This window comes from Meriones unguiculatus, chromosome 15, assembly GCF_030254825.1.
Source record: "Meriones unguiculatus strain TT.TT164.6M chromosome 15, Bangor_MerUng_6.1, whole genome shotgun sequence".
In the NCBI taxonomy this organism is placed as follows: Eukaryota; Metazoa; Chordata; class Mammalia; order Rodentia; family Muridae; genus Meriones; species Meriones unguiculatus.
In genome coordinates this window covers 48004803-48023750 of record NC_083362.1, presented here as the reverse complement: position 1 = coordinate 48023750, position 18948 = coordinate 48004803, and the positions used below count along the sequence as shown (strand labels likewise).

At 40.2% G+C, this 18948-nt stretch overlaps 1 protein-coding gene across 1 annotated transcript in view; it reads right to left on the bottom strand.

Moving 5' to 3' along the window:
• Positions 1-16206, bottom strand: part of Nbeal1 (neurobeachin like 1) — a 143755-nt gene extending 127549 nt beyond the window's left edge. The window contains exons 1-4 of the mRNA XM_060368445.1: positions 16068-16206; positions 15332-15659; positions 3376-3467; positions 2671-2832 (exon numbers count right to left, since the gene is read on the bottom strand). Of these exons, the coding sequence (XP_060224428.1) occupies positions 2671-2832; positions 3376-3467; positions 15332-15382 (305 nt within the window). The 5' untranslated portion in view covers positions 15383-15659; positions 16068-16206. The remainder of the gene's footprint in view (positions 1-2670; positions 2833-3375; positions 3468-15331; positions 15660-16067) is intronic.
• Positions 16207-18948: the final 2742 nt, after the last annotated feature.

Genomic DNA, 18948 nt, shown 5'->3' with positions numbered 1-18948 from the left:
TTCATTCATTTCTTTCCTTCCCTTCTGCCCACAAACAGGAAAAAAGAAAATGAAAGAAAGGAACTTAAATTTGAAAATAAATAAAGAAGGACCTTCAGTTTCTGATCCAAAACTGAAAGTTTTAAAATTATAACTTTCATGGTCACAATTAGAAAAAAATCTGAATAAACTGTATTTTTGTTGTTGTTGTTTTGTTCCTCAAAACAGGAAATCCCTGTAGCCCTGGCTGTGTTGGAACTCCTTGAATAGACCAGGCTGGCCTCAAATTCAGAGATCTGACAGAAAGGCACGCGCCACCAACACCTGACTTAAACTGAAAGTTCCTAAAAGTCATTAGAGGCCTCAGAAGGAAAGAATTTAAAAGGAAATCATTATAAGCAAAATGAAATCTTTTATTCTTAACAGATCTAACATTATAGTTTTTATTCAATATAACACTAAACATATATTAGGTAATTATAGCTTAGAGTCAAATAAAATGAACTACAGTACTATTGTGGGTTTTTTGTTTCTTTTTTTCTTTTATGTGCATGAGTGTTTTGCTTGCATGTATGTCTGGTTTCCACGCGTGTATGCAACACCCTCAGAGGCCAGAAGGCACCACAACCTTGGCAACTGAAGTCATGAGGTACCATGTGGATACTGAGGAACTGACCTGGGTTCTCTGAAAGAGCAGGCATACCCACTCCAGCCCTGAAATACAACAATATTGTTGGAGAACACAGGAGAAAAATTTAAAGGCTCTTAGGTTGGCTGATAACAGTTTAGATGGAAAACTAAAAGTGTACTCCATGGGGGGGGGGGGCGGGGGGCGGGGAGAGGATAGACTCAAACACACTATTAAAAGATCAGAAAGGTAACTTTGAAACAATAAAAATATACAAGTCAACTGCGTATCAAAATATTCACAGACTGTACAAATAAGAACACAATCCAATTTTTGTTCGTTTTCTGTTCTTGTTTTTTCAAGACAGGGTTTCTCTATTGTAGCCCAGCTGTCCTGGAACTCACTGTGTAGGCAAGGCTGGCTCAAACTCAGACATTCACCGAGAGTGCTAGGATTAAAGGCGCACACCACCACAACCCGGCTCCACAACGCAATTTAAAATTGGGCAAGACTTAAGTGGGTACTTTACCAACAATGTTATGACAGTCTCAGAAAAAAAAAATGTTAAATACTTTGTATCATTAAAGAACAACAATGAGGGGCTGGAGAGATGGCTCAGAGACTAAGAGCACTGGCTGCTCTTCCAGAGGTCATGAGTTCAATTCCCAGCAACCACATGGTGGTTCACAACCATCTAAAATGAAATCTGGTGCCTTCTTCTGGTGTGCAGGTGTACATGCAAACATACATTGTATACATAATAAATAAATAAATCTTAAAACAACAACAATAAAATACTAACCACCAACTGCAATGGCTAAAAAAGAATGGCTTATCAAACACTGGAAAAAATGGGGACAACAGGAATCCTCATTCATTGACTGTGGGAATGTTATAACCATGTGATTATAGCATTACTGTTCCTAGGAATATGTCTACATGGGTCGAAAAATACACATATAAAACCTAGACATGAAAAAATTTATACAGCAGTTTTATAAATAACAGCCCCCTACTGGGAGCAATTAAGATAGCCTTCAATATAGGTAAATAAGCAAACAAACTGTGGTACCTTTGTGTGAAATAATATTCAGTAATAAAAAGACATTAGGTACATCTCAACTTCTGCAACCCTTCCCCAAGAATGTCACATCCATGTTTTCATGTGGGTAGGCCGCCAAGAAACTCTTAAAATTATAATCCCAGCTTTAATTCCAGCTCTCTTAAATCAGAGGCAGATCACTCTTAAATTTCTGTTAAGAGCAGCTTAGTCTACCTAGTAAATTTCAGACCAGGCAGACTATATAGTGAGACTCTATCTTTAAAAAATATATAAATAAAAGGTTGATGTCTAGCACATACATGCAGGCTTGCATACACACAAGTGTTTACGCTGACAGTCGAGAACCATACAGAAAGTATTTCATACTTGCCAAAATTAAAACTTCTGCCATTGTCTTTAAAGTTACTCTTAAAGCTGAAGGTGGCACACGCCTTTAATTCCAGCACTCAGGAGGCAAAAGGTAGGCAGATTACTGTGAGTTCAAGGCCAGCCTGGTCTACAGAGTGATTCCAGGACAGCCAAGGCTACACACAGAAACTTTGTCTTGAAAAAAATAAAAATAAAAATAAAAATAAAGTTACACGTAAATTTACTCTTTTTTTAAATGATATTTTATTAGAATTCTCAAAGTTTATTTCTGTGTATGCGTGTATGTTGTACAGCCTTTGTGTGCCATAGTATGGGTGGGAGATCAGAAGACAGAACTGCAGAGTCGACTCACTCCTTCCACCATGTAGGGCCAGAAGATGGAACTCAGGTCATCAGGCTTGACAGCAGGTACCTGCACCCACTGAGCCATCTTGACAGCACATATTTAAAATTCTTGGCTAAGTGTTTCTATAATTAAGTATAATAATTAAGAAGCTTTCCAGTATACTAATAAATCGTACTAAAAAAGATATATCCATTCTTTAAAGATTCATATAAATATCATTAACAAGTATTATTATTATTTTGGTAATAATCGTGCTAGAATTTTACTTTTTTATATACCAGATACCTGCAAAGAATAATGAAGAATTTGACAAGCAAAATTGACAAGGCTTGTTGTTGTTCCTCTAACCCATCTGCTGTTTTCTGAACACAATGCAGCAGCTGGATCCTCAGAACCTGCAGAATATTATCAGGAAGCAGTGATATTCCTGGAGGCACATCATCTACCCTGTAAGATATGAGCAAGGAAACAAAGTGTTCAATCTTAAACTAGAGAAGGAAGGGAGGGAGGGAGGGAGGGAAAAAGGGAGGGAGGGAGGGAGGGAAAAAGGGAGGGAGGGAGAGGAGGGGAAGGGAGGATAGAGGAGGGGAGGAGAGGGGAGGGAGAAAGGGCAGGAGGGACTAAATAAAAATTAAATGAACAAGTAGATGCAATAAGAAAGTTTCAGTGTGGATGACTGTCTAAAGTAAAAGCAGTCTGTGGAGAACCTGTGTGTTCTAGTGCTATGCTGAATAGCTAGTGTCAGAAACTAAGTGAATTTCAGACCACCAAGAGGGTACTAGCTCACCAAAACAAGGAAGAGGTTTCTAAAGCCAGGTATAAACTGCCCAGCAAGACTACTATGATCACTGGGCAATACTTTGTGAGAACATGGTCATGCAAGGAGTACAGAGACTGTTAGCACAGCTTCTATTCTTATAATGTCAATATATCCTTTTGCCAAAAGTTAACAATCTCACATAGTAGTGATAAATCAGTGTTTCTACATACCTTGTAGGCAGCTTTTCAAAGTCAACGTCTAAAAATTGTTCATAACTCAAAACAAAATTGTCCAACCATAGTCTCAGGTAATCTGGATCTTTCTAAAATGAAAAGATCATCACAATGTTAGGTTTATTTATCATAAAAACCTAAAGTGGAAACAGCAGCCATTCACAGGATCACTTCTGTAATTTCAGCATTTATCTCCCTTTTGTCTCCTTAACACTTTATTTTATTTTGTTTTGTTTTGTTCATTTCTCAAGACAGGGTTTGTCTGTGTAGCACTGGCTGTCCTGGAACTCACACTGTAGACCAGGATGGCCTCAAATTCACAGAGATCCACCTGCCTGGGCTCCAAAATGCTGAGATTAAAAGCATGCACAACCACCACCTGCTCCCAACACTTCTTTATGGCAGCCAAATTTCAACACGTAATTTATGAGTTTACACACTAAATCATTAAACATCACAGCTTAAGCACTAGTCTCAGCCAAAGGTACCACCAGCAAGTTGTTTCCCTAAAATAAAAGCATTATACTGTAATCCAGAATCTCAAAGAATGTTCAAAGAACACGTAACAATTCCTAACCTTTCAGGATTTGTTTCATTACTGCATTATTTCAAAATCAGCTTAAAAATTTGCACTACCTACAGCTTCACAAAAGAAACAAAAAGTGAGAAATATTTTAGGCAAAAAAATAGCGTCTATGAGAAATTTTCTAAGACATTACTTGCTTTTTGTGTTTCAAATTAGGTCATTCATTTGTTTATTCACTCACTTATCCATTAGAGATAAGACCTCAAAAATACAAGTAACTGGGCTTCTCTTAATTAGATTCTTTATAAAAAGGCAGAGGATTACTTCTTGGTAAAAGACACAAAACAGTCAGACAACACTATAAAAAAATAATGCATTTCTCTTCATATTTTATTTAACAATCTCTAGTATCTGGTTCAAATTCTACACCAACACCGTAGTACTGATGTACATTCTAAACCTTCGTGCAGACTCTAAAGGTCAGTACTACCAAGTGTTTGGCAAGCAAAGAATTCTCCTACCAAACTGAACAATTACAAAGAAGGAAAGGTACTGTTTCACTTAAGTTAAACATAATGTTTAAAGTATCTTCTTTTACCTGGAACAGTAGGCACTCTTAACTTACTATCTTATTTAAACCTTACAACTATTCAAATCAGGTTTAGTTTTCTTCATTTTACATTTACAAAAGATGATGTAACTTGCCCTAGGTCAAAAAGCATTAGTGCTGCAAGAATACATGAATCCAACAGGTACCCATTCTACTACACCGCACTAGCTGTGGACCATGAAACTGTGGAGATTTAGTAGGTCAAACGAAGGAAAGGAGGGGTTCAGTAAGGATTCATCAAGGCTATAAAAAGTTAACTCACGAAATAATTATATCTCATCTAGCCTGGAAGAATCTATACATGAACTTTCTCATAAAAAGAAAGACCCCTTCATCAGAAACAATAATAATTGCATTATTTCTCCTCAGTATACAATGATAAAAATACAATCACCTGAGCTCCCTTACCAGACTGTCTGACAGAGCAGATTACTTCCTGGTCACTCTCATGGTTAAGGTCAGTACACTGAAACACCAAAGCATGGTCTTATCTCCCAATTTGTATATTTACTAAGATAACACAAATGTGGCAAGTGTTCTAAGACTGCTAAGGACAATTCAATGTCACCCAGACTTAAATCCCAACATTCAGGAGGCAGAGGATAGAAGATTTTATGTTTGAGGCCAGTTGGTCTAGTACTGAGTTCCAGGAAAGGCAGCACTACAAAATTAGTCCCTAACAAATAATAAAATTCTAAAGAGTAAAATAAATTAAAAACTTGACATATCAATAAAAAGTGGCAACTACTAAATACCAACTATAAATAAGATCTATAACCCAATTATCCTTTTTCTAAAATTTAAGTCACCCACATCTGAATCTCAATGTACTTGTACAAAATTATACGGTAATTGCAGAATATATTCTAACAGTAACAAACACGCAACACTACAAATTGCACCACAACACCTAGAGAAAAAACTACCATAATAAATTATACTGACCTGTGAGAGCGTACAAACTATACATACATGTCTTAGCTCCAGGATCTAAAGAAGTGGAGAAAACCCAGTCCTTACTATTAAAATAAGGAACAATCAGTAGCCTTCCTGCCAATACACAGTATACACTGGAGTGGCTGATCAATACAGCCAGGCAAGAGAAAGCAAGAGGCAGGATCGATACAACATCCATCTTCCTGACTGACTCTCAAACATAGAAAGCTGACCAAGCTGTCTTATAAAGAGCACTTAGCCTCTCTTCATATTTTAAAAAAGGAAAAGTATATAAAGATACCAATTTCCAAGAGCCAGAAGAACAGAGAGTGACATGGGGTGGAGGGAGGGGTAAAAAAACCGTGGCAACATAATTCTCTAGAGGTGGAAGGGGCACGGACTATTTAGTTTTCAGACTTGCCCTGAATGAACTACTGCTTACAGGCCTCTTTCTTCCCTTTCCTGAAATCTTTACTGCAGTACCCTCATTCCAGTTTCAACTCTATGTCAGCTTTATACGAAACATATATTGATGGCGTCTTCTGAAGTCAGTCTTCAGTATCAAGAGCAGTACAACTGGAGTTGACCATGTATAGCACAAGATCCTATTTCAAGACTGAGTGCAAGACTGAGTTTTTCAGTTGAAATAAATAGAAAGTACATGCTACATCTAAGAAAAATATGAATAACTGTGATCAAGAAAGCAGACTGTGGACAGGCATATCCTATAATCCCAGCACTTGGGGAGGCAGAGGCAGATGGAGCTCTGTGATTCAGAGATCTGGGTCTCCAAACAAGTCCAGGACAGCCAAAAGGTCACAGAGAAACCCTGTCTCGAAAACAAACAAACAAAGGCGAGGGGAAAAGCAAACTGTGACAGAATGGATTCTTGGTCCCAATTCTTTATTACTTTACAGGAAAAGCTTTTAGTTGTAGTTTTGGTTGGGGGGTGAGGTCAGGAGGCTGGTTTTTTGAAACAGGATTTATGTAACTGACTGACCTATAACTCTCTATGTAGACCAGGCTGGCCTTGAACTTGAAGATCTTTGCTTCTGCTTGGATTAAAGGTGTGTGCCACCACTCCCAGTTCCTTTATAGTAAATTGGCACCATAATTTCACAGTAAAGGGAAGGAAACTGCAACAAGGCCAAATCAACACACAGATATAATAACTGACCAAAGCTTTACTTCTAGCAGGGCAGTGATGACACACAACTTTAATGCCAGCACTCAAGAGGCAGAGGCAGAAGGACCTCTGAGTTTGAGGCCAGCCTGGTCTACAGAGTTGAGTTCCAAGACAGTCAGGGCTACAAAGAGTAACCCTGTCTTGACAAAACAAACAACAACAACAACAAAAAGCTTTATTTCTAATACAGTTTCAAGGAGCTGTCAGAAACTGATTCTGGGATGACTAACTTACACGTAATAATCTTTAAAGTTTGTGCTATTCATATTAACTTGTAAGCTACTTTAACCATATTAAAGGAGTACCTGTCTTGTAAACAGTTATTGTTATGGGAACGTTTACAACTATTCAACTCATGGAGCTTAAGTTCCTTATATCATACATACATACATACATACATACATACATAATTCTCTAGAATTACAGACGAATTTTTGGAAACCCAAGACTGTTCCACATTCTAGATGGCACAATGCTGTCTATAGACCAATATTCTTGACCAGTTTGATACAAAGAAAGAAAGAAAGAAAGAAAGAAAGAAAGAAAGAAAGAAAGAAAGAATCATTTTACATGATAAAAGCAGCATGGTAACAAAATCAAGTCTAAATTTAATAATAAAAAATAAAATGGGGAGGACAAGGGGCTTATAGTTGAATAGTACTGCAGCGGATTAAAATGCATAAGGGCCTGGATTCAATTCCTAATATGATTAAATAAGTAGCTTTTAAATATCTTTCATTACCATTCTCTTTGACTTTTTATTGACACTACTAACAACCTCTGAAAATGAACCCAATGTGCTCCACAATGTTTGGGGGGAATATTCTTTGAGAGAGAGAGACAGAAGGAGGAAAAAGGAGGAAGAGAGAGGGTTGAGACTATATACATGCCAAGCATCCTTATAAAAATCAGAGGGATGCCCTTGGGTGTTGGACCTTACCATCCACCAAGGAAGGTCTCTTGTTCACCACTGAGCACACCCTGGCTAGCTAGTCCATGAATCTCCAGAGATTTTCCTGTCTCCAACTCCTAGCTCACTCTGCCAACTAGAATTACAGAGGTGCTTCACTGCATCTGGCATCTGATCACATAGGAACTCGAGCTCCTACGCTTTCAAACCAAGCACTTTAGCCACTGAATCACCTCCTCAGCCCTAGTTTTTCGTTTTGTTCTGGAACTCTGCATTCTAGAAGTACGTATGTGTACCACCACACCCAGCTTCCAATGCTTTTCTTGAGTGTTGTGTTGCATTCTTCTCGACTACTTCCTTCTTAATACCATTCCTTTCTGAGGAACCGATACTCCTAGTTCTCCCATTCAGACTCCTTAACATGCATTTTATATGAGTAATAAAAACAATGGACTTTTCTCTCCTCGTAAGTTCTTTTGTTCCAGGACTTCCTGACTTTTACTTTCTTCTCCTTAAGTACCTGTAATTATATAACTTATACACCAATGTAACTCTCAAATATTTTTAGCACAACCTTCCTTTTGAACTCTGTATCAACATACGAAGTACTTGAATGTCCCTCAAGGCCTCAAAACCCAGAAAGCTTACCTGACTGAAAACCTAGTCATCTTGTACTAGCTTGTAAACGGTTTTCCCAGGTATCAGTTTCCACAGCCTGGGGACTATTCAGACTCTTTTGTAACTACGCATAATGCTACATAGAATAAGTGCTAACTACACTACCAACCACCAGGGAAATTTAGATAATCCAAACAACTTTTTAAAATGTGATTTTTTAAGACAGGGTCTTACTACACAGCCAGGGGGGCCTGAAACTCTCTATGCAGCCCAGGCTAGCCTTAAACTCAGAGATCTACCCACTTCTGCATCCTTAATGAACAGATTAAAGCCCTGTGCCACCATTACCAGCCCAACAATAAAAAAATGTTCACGTCACCTTAACTTCTTTTAGAGTAGTGCATGATGAGCACAACGCAAACCACAAAGTTCCTAAAGACAACCTTCAGGTCTACTGATATAAAATATTCATTTCTTACTTTTCACATCTAATGTCCTAAACATTAATTAGGAGCCACCGGGACAATTTTTTAAAATCCATATAAAGGAGGTGCATGACTATTTATGTAAATAAAAGATGAAATTCTACTTTCACTATAAAGCAGAACTTTTATTTTGAAAAGGAACTTTACTCTGAGCTCACTGCAAAACTATCTATCTCAGTCATATTCCAGATTTAGAAGGACAAAGGGCAACAGCAGGAAATGGAGCATCACCAAGGTCCAAAACAAACTTGGTTTTAAGTTGGGAAAATAAAAATTCACATAACTAATTCAAGATAACTAAGCACTATGCTTGAATGTCAATCTTTGGAAACTTCAGATTAAAAATTAAGACATTTTATTAGCTCAGCTTCATTACCACCAAAAAGAGAAAAATTGCCCATGACTGCAAATATAAATGAAATTTATGATACAAATGAAAATTATGATACAAAAATACTAATATCTGTATTTTCTTACTTTTAATGTACATGTAAATAAAACAAATTCACTTTTTCCTCAACAATTTTGAGAGGTAAATAAAAGCTACTTTATCTTTCCCATTTGACAGATGAAAAGATAGAAATGTAAAGAGACTAGATGACCTGATTTAAGGTACCTAAGATGAAAACTGCATCAGAACTAGATTTTGGGTCCATTTCTACTAGCTCCACTTAATTTTTCAGTGTAATCTGAGTCTCAACAGTAACTGAAAAAGATGGAATGAACATCCCTACAGCATGAGCACTTGAGAGGATAAGGCAGGAATATCAAGGCCAGCAGGGCTGGAGCACCTCGGCTCAGTTCCCGGGAGCTAATGGTTAGTCACAGTCACCCATTACTCCAGTTCCAGAGAATGCCTTCCTGACCTCCACCCAGCACCAAGCACACACGTGGCACACATATATGTGTGTAGCCAAAACACTCACACGTAAAATAAAATAAATCTAATTTAAAGAACAGAAAAGGAGTTCTAGGCCAGCCGGGGATTCATAAGGTCCTGTCCGAAAAACGAAATAACTAATGAACCCTGCCTTTCAACCTATACTGCACATTTCAAAATGGCACCTTTCTATCACTCTGTGATAATTTATACTAGCAAGAACAAAGACTCCCGTAAACTTTTTATTTACTGTATGCATGAGTTTTTTGCCTCTGTGTATGTCTGTGTACCACATGTACGGCTGATGCCCAGAGAGGCCAGAGAGGTCACTGAATCTCCTGGGACTGGACTAACAAACGTGTGAGCTGTCAAGTGATGCTGGGAGTCCAAGCAGAGGACCCCTGAAGAGCAGCCACTCTTAACCAGTGAGCAATCTCTCCTACCCCAAAGTAAACTTCCATCTTACTGAGGAATCTGAGATGCCCAATTTCTCTTTACATGTCCTAGCAACTAACTGTGGCATGCACAAATGTCTACTGGAAATGCATCTCAGTTAAGCCTAATGGCGTACGTCTGAAGTCCCAGCTACTCAGGAGGGTCAGGCAGGAAGAGGTTCAAGACCACCTAAGCTAGAGTTCAAGACTACACTGGGCGACTTGGTAAGACACGACCTCAGAAAACAAAAAGTAAAAAAGGGCTGAAGATACAGCTGAGCAGTGAAGACCTACTTACTATGTGCAATACTAAGAAAATAATACATATTTTTCTAGGGCAGCAGTTGAAGAGGAAGAGAGAGAGAGAGAGAGCACAAATATATAAATTCCCAAAAGATACTTAATAACTACCCAAGCTAGTATACAGTTACATAAAACTTGCCTCTATTTTTGTTTGTGTCTTAAGATTAAGCAAAGAAGGGGCTGGAGAGATGGCTCAGAGGTTAAGAGCACTAGCTGTTCTTCCAAAGGTCCTGAGTTCAATTCCCAGCAACCACATGGTGCCTCATAACCATCTATAGTGAGATCTGGTGCCCTCTTCTGGTGTGCAGGCACAAATGCAGGCAGTATACTGTATAAATAATAAATAAATCTTATAAAAAATTAAGCAAAGAAATGATGTCAAAAGACATTTGTTGTCATTTGAGTGTCTACTCTTATATATCCAGAGAACTAGCTGCTAATCAACTAAAATCAGATACTAGATTAGAGCTGTTCAAATTTAATGTTTAACTTTTAAGAGCTATATGAAATGCAACTGCACTGTCAATCAAATCCTTGACCCTGGGTGGGGATAACTAAATAGCAAGAAAGTTCAGACTACATATAACTTTAATTAGTGGACATGTTCACTAGTGTAACAATCTGTAGAGAACAGAAATAGTGTTCTTATTTTTTCTTTGTTTGTTTGTTTTCTCTGTGTAGCCTTCTCTGTCCTGGACTCGCTCTGTAAACCAGGCAGGCCTTGAACGCACAGAGATCCATCTGCCTCTACCTCCCGGAGTGCTGGGATTATAAACTTGCACCACTGCAGCCAGCTTTTGTTTCTTCTTGTCCTTTTTGTGTACTAACTTCTCTGTAAAGTTAACAAGTAATCTGTTATGGATAGTCATATCTCTACCAATGCAAGTAAAACTATCCCTAGAAGGACAAGGTAAGAAATGTTAGACCTGAAACATCTGGCAACAAAACAAACTGCATACCATACAGTAATTATGTGAGAGGATATACATGTTAATCCGCCTGGCTCGACTACTCCATGTGCACATGTATTAAAAATTACAGCACTCCACAAAACTTGTTAATTTAAGAAAAAACTATTATAAACAAAAAATTACCAAGTATTTTACCAACTGATCAATTTAATATGTGAGGATACACCTGCTAAGACAGAAGCTTCTACGCAAAAGACATGAATCTGTAGTGTTTAGTCTTGCAAGAGGACACACTTCTTAACATTCCTCTACAAAGCAGTATAAGCCAAGGGTACATCTACCATACTTCCAAACTGATCAGTGGCAATGTGAAGACATTATAAGAGCAACCTACTACTGACACACTGAAATACATGTGCCAACGTCAGTTTAGCACTGCGACAAATATGAATGATGTCTTAATTTTACTGCCCTGAAACAGACCTTCATGATCTTCAAATTTTTCTTCTTTAACCAGGTATGTATACAATGTTTTGTGTACTCAAAAAATCAAGTAGAACAGCAAAATGATAAACACTTGTTTAAATTTTATTCATGAAAAATAAACTTGGTACTCCAGAAAAACTGGTCATTTTGTTAATCAAGTCATTGTTCTGGAAATTGACAAAGAGAATCAAACATTTATGCAGAATTACTTTCTCTTAAGGAACTGTCATCAATAAATGATAAAAGGTCATTTCTGTACATATCCTAATAAACAAGAAAATGCTAGAACATTACAGTAATGCAAAATCCTCATAAAATAGGTAAAAAATTGGTAAAAGCTTCATTAGTGAATTATTATACCTTCCATACCCAAACTAGAACCTGAATCAGGTGCCAGTTTACAGGCACCCAAACCCAAAGAGAACCAATTTTTAAAACTCATGCAGATCCATTAGCAAAATTCAGCTTGTAGAAAACTCTAAGGTCAAAACTGCTTTCTACCACAAATAATAGCAAAGAAAAGCATGGTAAAGGGAAACCTATAAGGTTTCACACATTCTTTCAATAAATACAAAGCATATACTTTCTTTAAATACTGAATTATGCAGTGAGAAAATAAAGTCTCATAAGATTAGCAGGTAAGTTTGAATATAAATACATCTTTTATAATTTACAGAATTTTGTGATAATTTTAAAGACTTATTTTACAGCTATAATTTTAAATATATATAGGCAACACCTGCAACTGTGTAGAATCTGAACTGAAATAATTCGGTAGAGAGAGGCAACAGGGAAGGTTACAGAAGAACTACGGTATACACTGATCACTGCTGAAACAAGTTCACAAAGTTTTACTGTGTCTTACCTACTTTGTGCATACTTAAAATTTCCATAATAAAAGCTTTAAAGAGTAACACTAAAAGATTTTATATACTAATTTACAGAATGAATAGCAAAAAACATCCTACTCTCTCACATCTCTCCAAGGTCAAAAGAAAACAAAATCTGAAGCTGAAGAAGAGAGGGCTAAGTGGTTACTCTTCCAGAGGACCCAGATTCAATCTCCAGTACAAAACTGTCCATTATGCCAGTTCCAGGAGATCCAGTGTCCTCTTCTAGACTCTATGGGCACCAGGCATGACTATGGTGAACAGACACACATGGAGACAAAACACCCACACAACACATAAAATAAAAATAAACCTAAAAGTTTAAGGCAAGTCTGGTCCACAGAGAAAAGTTCCAGGACAGCCTGGGTTGCACAGAGAAACCCTGTCTTGGGAAAAAAAAAAAAATAACACAAAACTAGATGAGTTTGACAAGCACCCTCCCGAAACATATAATATTACATAGCAGATTTAAAAAAGTAAGTCTTGCTCGGGGTCACAAAACAAAATAGGAGAACCAAAATTGAACCTCACAACTGCAAGCTACAAAGTCTAAGAAGCTCTCAGAATTCCGTTGCAGAAAACATTTTTAAAAGATCTGAAGTCTTCAAAAATATAGAACGCAAAGCAAAAAGATCTTAAAAGTGTCCGGTATTGGTGGGTAAGTCATATTTTGAGGAACAAACTGCTGGAGTAAAAGCAATAGGATAGAGGCTAGAAAGTCTAAAGATCAGTGATATGTTAGCATCCTCAGTAAGGAGATGAGTTTAATCTCAGAACTATGACACTTAGTTGTTATCTGATTCAAAGGGTAGGTTATTATCTAAAAAGTATGTAACCCATGAACTGATAAAAGTATTTTTTAAAAAAACAATTTTTAAACAACTACTCTTTAAAACAAAAAATATATCTCTTATTAAAACAAAACATGGTTTAATTTTAATAAAAAAAAATTAGGTTTATCTTCTGTCCAAAAAGAGAGGCTTCAAAATTTGACAATAGGGGTTAAATGTAATGCAGGGACATAGCGCTTGCCTAGCATACTCAGGGCCCTGGATTCTGTCCCCCGTACTCCTCAAGAAAGAAAGAAAAAGAGCTAATTCATGACAAAAGGGTTCACATTTCAGGAATACACATTTTAAAAATCAGTGTATATCAATAACACGCTGTCTCTTCAACAGTCACTCAAGCTAACTCAAAAAACATAATCAGTAAAACAGTGCAATCTCACTTAGCACTTCTCAATATATTTTTAATGAGCCATTTTCAAATTATTGGGCATTCATACTAAAATGTCATTTTAACCTCTGGCTAACAGATTACTGACTTTTCAAAAGTGTCTGGATAAAATGGATTCCTTTTTTATTGGAAGGGCTGTCTTAAAAAAAGATATTTCTGTCAATTACAGAAGCGTAAAGGTTATTTTAAAATTTCACATTAACATTTCAAGGTATGTACGTGTGTACAAATTTGTGTGTATATATATATATGTGTGTGTGTGTGTACAGATACACACTTTAATAGTTATAACTATCAAACCAGGAAGTTGAGAAAAAAATCCTGTGAAAATGAGATGACCTTTTGTTTGTTAAATAGATGAAATTATATTTTAAAAATAAACTAAATATGTATGTATATATAATGTAAAACTATCGGCTGTGAAGTGAGAACGTAAACAACTAGACCTAAGTTAATTTAAATAGAAGACTGAGGATGGTTCTCTGGCCATTACCCTGTCTTCAAAGTGGTGATACAGATCCTCACTTGAGAAACAAGTAGGACCCTTCTCAATGACCTAAAATCAAACTTGCTCTGCAAAAATCCATAGCAAAGACATTTATTTCTAAATGGCAAAATGCCTGGGACCTGAATCAGGCACTTCTGAATTCCAAACTCACACCGACTCCAGTTCTCATGAGTAAAAGAGGATAATTACAATTCCCACCTCATCAGATTCTAGTTAGTATCAAATGAGACAGATGCTAGTAGGGGCTAACATTATTGTAATCACATAATAATCACCTCAATCAATACCCTTCATAAATTATTTTAAAAGGCTGATGAAAAAGTTTAATGTCCTCACAAAAAATGTCCTTACCCCCAATTGAGGGAGGTAAAAACAGCATAAAAATAAAATCTTTGGGAGCAGGTATTATGGTTCAATGGGTAAAGCAACTGCCACCCAATCCTGCTGACCTAAATTCAATCCTAGGAGCCTATATAAAAGTGGAGAACAACCAAATCCACAAGATTGTCCCCTGACCTCTCTAACAGTACCAAGGCTACCATGTGCCCCACACATCCTAGACACAGTAAGAGCATTATTTTTCTTTTACAGACACATAGACTATGCCTATATAACTTTGAGATCACTGAAGACAATAACAAAAAACAAATTTGTAAGTTTTTAAAAGTAGACCATTATCAACATACTCAAATCTGAAAAAAAAAAAAGGGCTCTATGAGCTCTCTTACATGTTTTTTTTTAAATTCAGGATGGGGGAGTTGTTTGGGGTTTTATTTTGTTTTGAGATAGGGTCTCTCTGTGCAGCCCTGGCTTTCCTGGAAATCTCTATGGCATTAGGATAGCCTCGAACTCGATGAACTCCACCTGCCTCCGCCTCTCGAGTTTTGGGGCTAAAGGTATATGCCGCCACACCTGTCAACTCAGGATTAGTAACATAAGAAAACACACACACCACTCATTAAGATCATAATGCCGGGTACAAAATTTTATAATCAAGTATTTTCAAGTACAGAAATAAAAGGGAAAGCGATTACCTTTGTACAATAAAGCATCCAAAGTTCAAAGAGCCTCTCTCTGGCTGCCATTCTGGCTTTTCACTCTGGCACTTTAATTTCCTCAAAAAAAAAAAAAAAAAAAAGGAAAAGAAAAAAGAAAAAGAAAGGTTCAAAACCACAGCATGTTATTCTATTTTCCAAGTTTTCTCAAGCCATTACAGTAAAGCGCAGAGCAGTGGGGTAGGCAAAAAATAAAAATAAAAATAAAAATAAAAATTAAGACTGTCTCGGGTCAATAAGGGTCAGTTTCAGCAGCAACTCCGACACATCTTCCTCGGCGGTAGCTGGGCTCGGCTCGTAAACAGGTCTGTGAAATACAAAGATACGTAAAGTTTTCTCAAGCCGTGGGGGTGAGGCGGGCATCAGGTGTTCGTGGGCCTTTCCTAAGCCGCCCTGAGGGGTACATTTTAACGCGATCAGACCTCCCAGAGACTCCTGCTCGGCGCACGGCCACTAACCAGCCACATCAAGCGTTAGCATTTTTCCGGGCTGATTCACAACCACAACCGCGACGGCCGGGGAGGACCGCGACTCCCCCACTCGCGCGTCTTCCCTGGACACCCAAGGGCCGGGGACGCGAACCCCCGAGAGGTCCGGCCGCCGCCTGGGAGCTGCCGCGGGTGCCCGCGGCGTCGCAGGGCAGGGCGTGGGGGAGGGCCCGCGGGACTCCTCGGTTCGCGCCCCCGACCCGCGCCGGCCGAGCCGCCCCGCGTACCTGGCCTCCGCCCCTCCAGCCCCCAAGAACGGGAGCCCGCACCCGCGACGGGGGCCGCCTCCGGAGGACGCCCCGGGGCACCTCCCCGCGCCCGGCCCCGGCCCCGGCACCAACCGGGCGGACAGACGTCAGGCGTGCCAATCAACCTCGGCGGCGCGGGAGCCCCGGCGCCCCGGGACCCCCCAGCCGGGGACCCACGCCAACCGGCCTGGGCCGGAGCCGCCCGGGCCGGCCGCGCCCCCTCGCCCGCCCGCCCCTCAGGCTGCAAAGCCCCGCGTCCCCCGCGCGCCCGGGGCCTCCGCGTCCCCTCACCGCGCTCCCGGGCCGCCCGCCGCCAGCGCCGCCGCGGGCTACCTCGCTGCCCTCCGCCCTGCCCGCGGCCGGTCACCCCGGAGCCGAGCTGGCGGGAGGCGGCGGCGGAGGCGGGGCCGCGGCGACGCGAGGCGGGAGGAGCCCGGGGGCGGGGGCGGGGGCGGGGCAGCCCCTCGGCTAGTCATTCGGGCCTCTCGGGATTTACCCGGCCTCCGGCGGCCGCTCCTCCAGGGGCTGCTCGGCCCGAAGCCCCGCCCCCGGCATGCCTGCGCAGCCGCAGTGCGCGCCGCTCCCCGGCGCTGGGAGCGGTCCGAGCCAGCTCGGGCCGATCGGGTCAGTCCTCTCCCAGCTGGACGTGGGGACCGACGCGCTGACGTCACGCCCCCCCCCCCCCGCTAGGTGGGGCGGAAGGAACTTAACTCGCCCGGCGTCGCCGCTGCGAGCCAGCTGAGGGCCGGGGGACCCTGCGGTGACCTCTAGAGACGATTTCGACTTCATTTCTCTGTAGGAGCGGGATTGGTCCCGGGACAGAGCTCAAAACTTAAAAAAAAAATCTTTTTCCGTGCTTGTGTTGGTGCCTTTGCACCATCACCGCCGTTCTGCGTTTATGCCAAGTGGGTTGCTCTACCAAGAATCTTGGAGTGAGTTCCGTCTTTCAGGAAAAGATGCGGAAGGCAAGGCTGCGTTTTATTAGCTGCGCACAACTTTCATAAGTTTTTTTGTTTGTTTTAAGGGAGGAGAAAAGCATAACCACCATTTTTGTTTTGCTTTTCGAGACGGGGTTTCTCACTGCACTCCTTGGCTGTCCTGGCTTGGTAGACCAGTCTGGCCTCGAACTCAAGAGATCCAGCTGCCTCTGCCTCCCCAGTGCTGGGATTACACGCTCATCCTCTCATCTATGAGGAATCTACAAACTCTCCTTGTCGAGAACCACAGAATAAAGGATTCAGGCTTTGCAGACGATGCTGCAGCTTATCAAAAGTGAAAATGAATTTTGTGACACTGTCACCAAAAGACAGTTCCTGTTAACCCTTCACCAATAAAAACCAATGAGGACCAGAACTGAATCCTCAGGCTTCGCTTTATTTAGACACTCTGTGATCTAAAGAGACAACTGATCAACATCCTACTTGTCTTCTGATGTCCCGCCAGTTGGCTCTAATGGAATGGAAACAGGCAGTCAATCATTTCAAAGCTTAGTCTTCCTGCTCTGGTCAGCCTTGTCTCTGAGGTTCAAGGTTTTGTAATTTCTCCGGGTTCTCTGTAGGTTGTCTTGTGCCTCCCTCATTATTGTCTCTCTCTGTGCCACAAAGCCTTGTATTCTTCCCTAGGATTACCTGGGCTAAGGGTTAACACAAAACAAACACCATTGGCAGTGCTGAGCTAACTACCTACTATGTGAGCGTTCAGATTCCTTCTGAGATACGAAATACAATGTAAGGCTTAACACGACTCGAAAGAGCCCCAGTTTGCTCATCCTCTCCCGTGATTGTTAAATAAAATTGAGTTTCCATTGTTTGAACGTTTTCTTCATATCACTAGACCTGTTCATTCACTATTGCCCTTAGCTACTTTCACTCAGCCATGACAGATTTAAGAATAGTTGTTCGCAAATTAAACCTTCAGGATTTCTTTGCTTGCTTTGAAACATGGTTTCACTATGTAGCCCTGACTGGCCTGTAGCACCTTGCTATGAAGACCAGGCTGGTCTTGAACTCAGAGAGATCTGTGTGCCTCAGCCTCTAGAGTGTTAAAATTAAAAATATGCACCACCACACCTAGATCAGCTTTTTTTTATGAAGATTTTATGTTATGTGACCTGTATGTCCACATACCACAAATACCTGTGTACAGGTATGTTCCTGCAGTGCCACAGAGGGGACTGGAGTTACAACAGCTATTAGCCACCAAATGAGTTCAAAGAATGGAAAAAAGATCATCTGGAAAGCGCTGTCTCTCCAGCCCCACCTTCAGCTTTTTGTACAGAAACCTACATTTTAAATTGTGCTTTCTTCTTTGCTGTCTAGCACAGGTCTCCTTAAAAAATCTTTTCACTCAGCACGCCTTTGATCCCAGCACTTGGAAGGCAGAGGCAGGCGGATGGCTATTGAGTCTGAGACCAGCCTCATCTACAGAACTAGTTCCAAGACAGCCAGGGCTATGCAGAGGAAAAAAAAAAAAAAAAAAAAAAAGAGTTCTCAGGCAATAAACATCTAGAGTGAAAAGATATATCGGTCTTACCTCTAAAAAATTTATCTTTAATTTAATCAGAACATGCATTTATCATCTATTGTTTTATTCTAGGCAGCAAGCATTGAACTATTGAATTGTATACCATTCTCAGGGACTAGAGCCTGGGAACTTTTACCTCATACTCAAGATGGGGAATGAGAGGGAAAAGGGCTTCTGATGTGCTAAAGGCGACAGACAGCAGGTGTTAACAGAAGAGCTATAGTCATGCTAAAGTAGGTCTCAAGGGATGGGGCTATGGTTTCAGCAGGTTATAACAGGTATGTACGTAATTTTAGCATCTGATAAAGACAAAAGCAATTTGTATATTTTACACAAA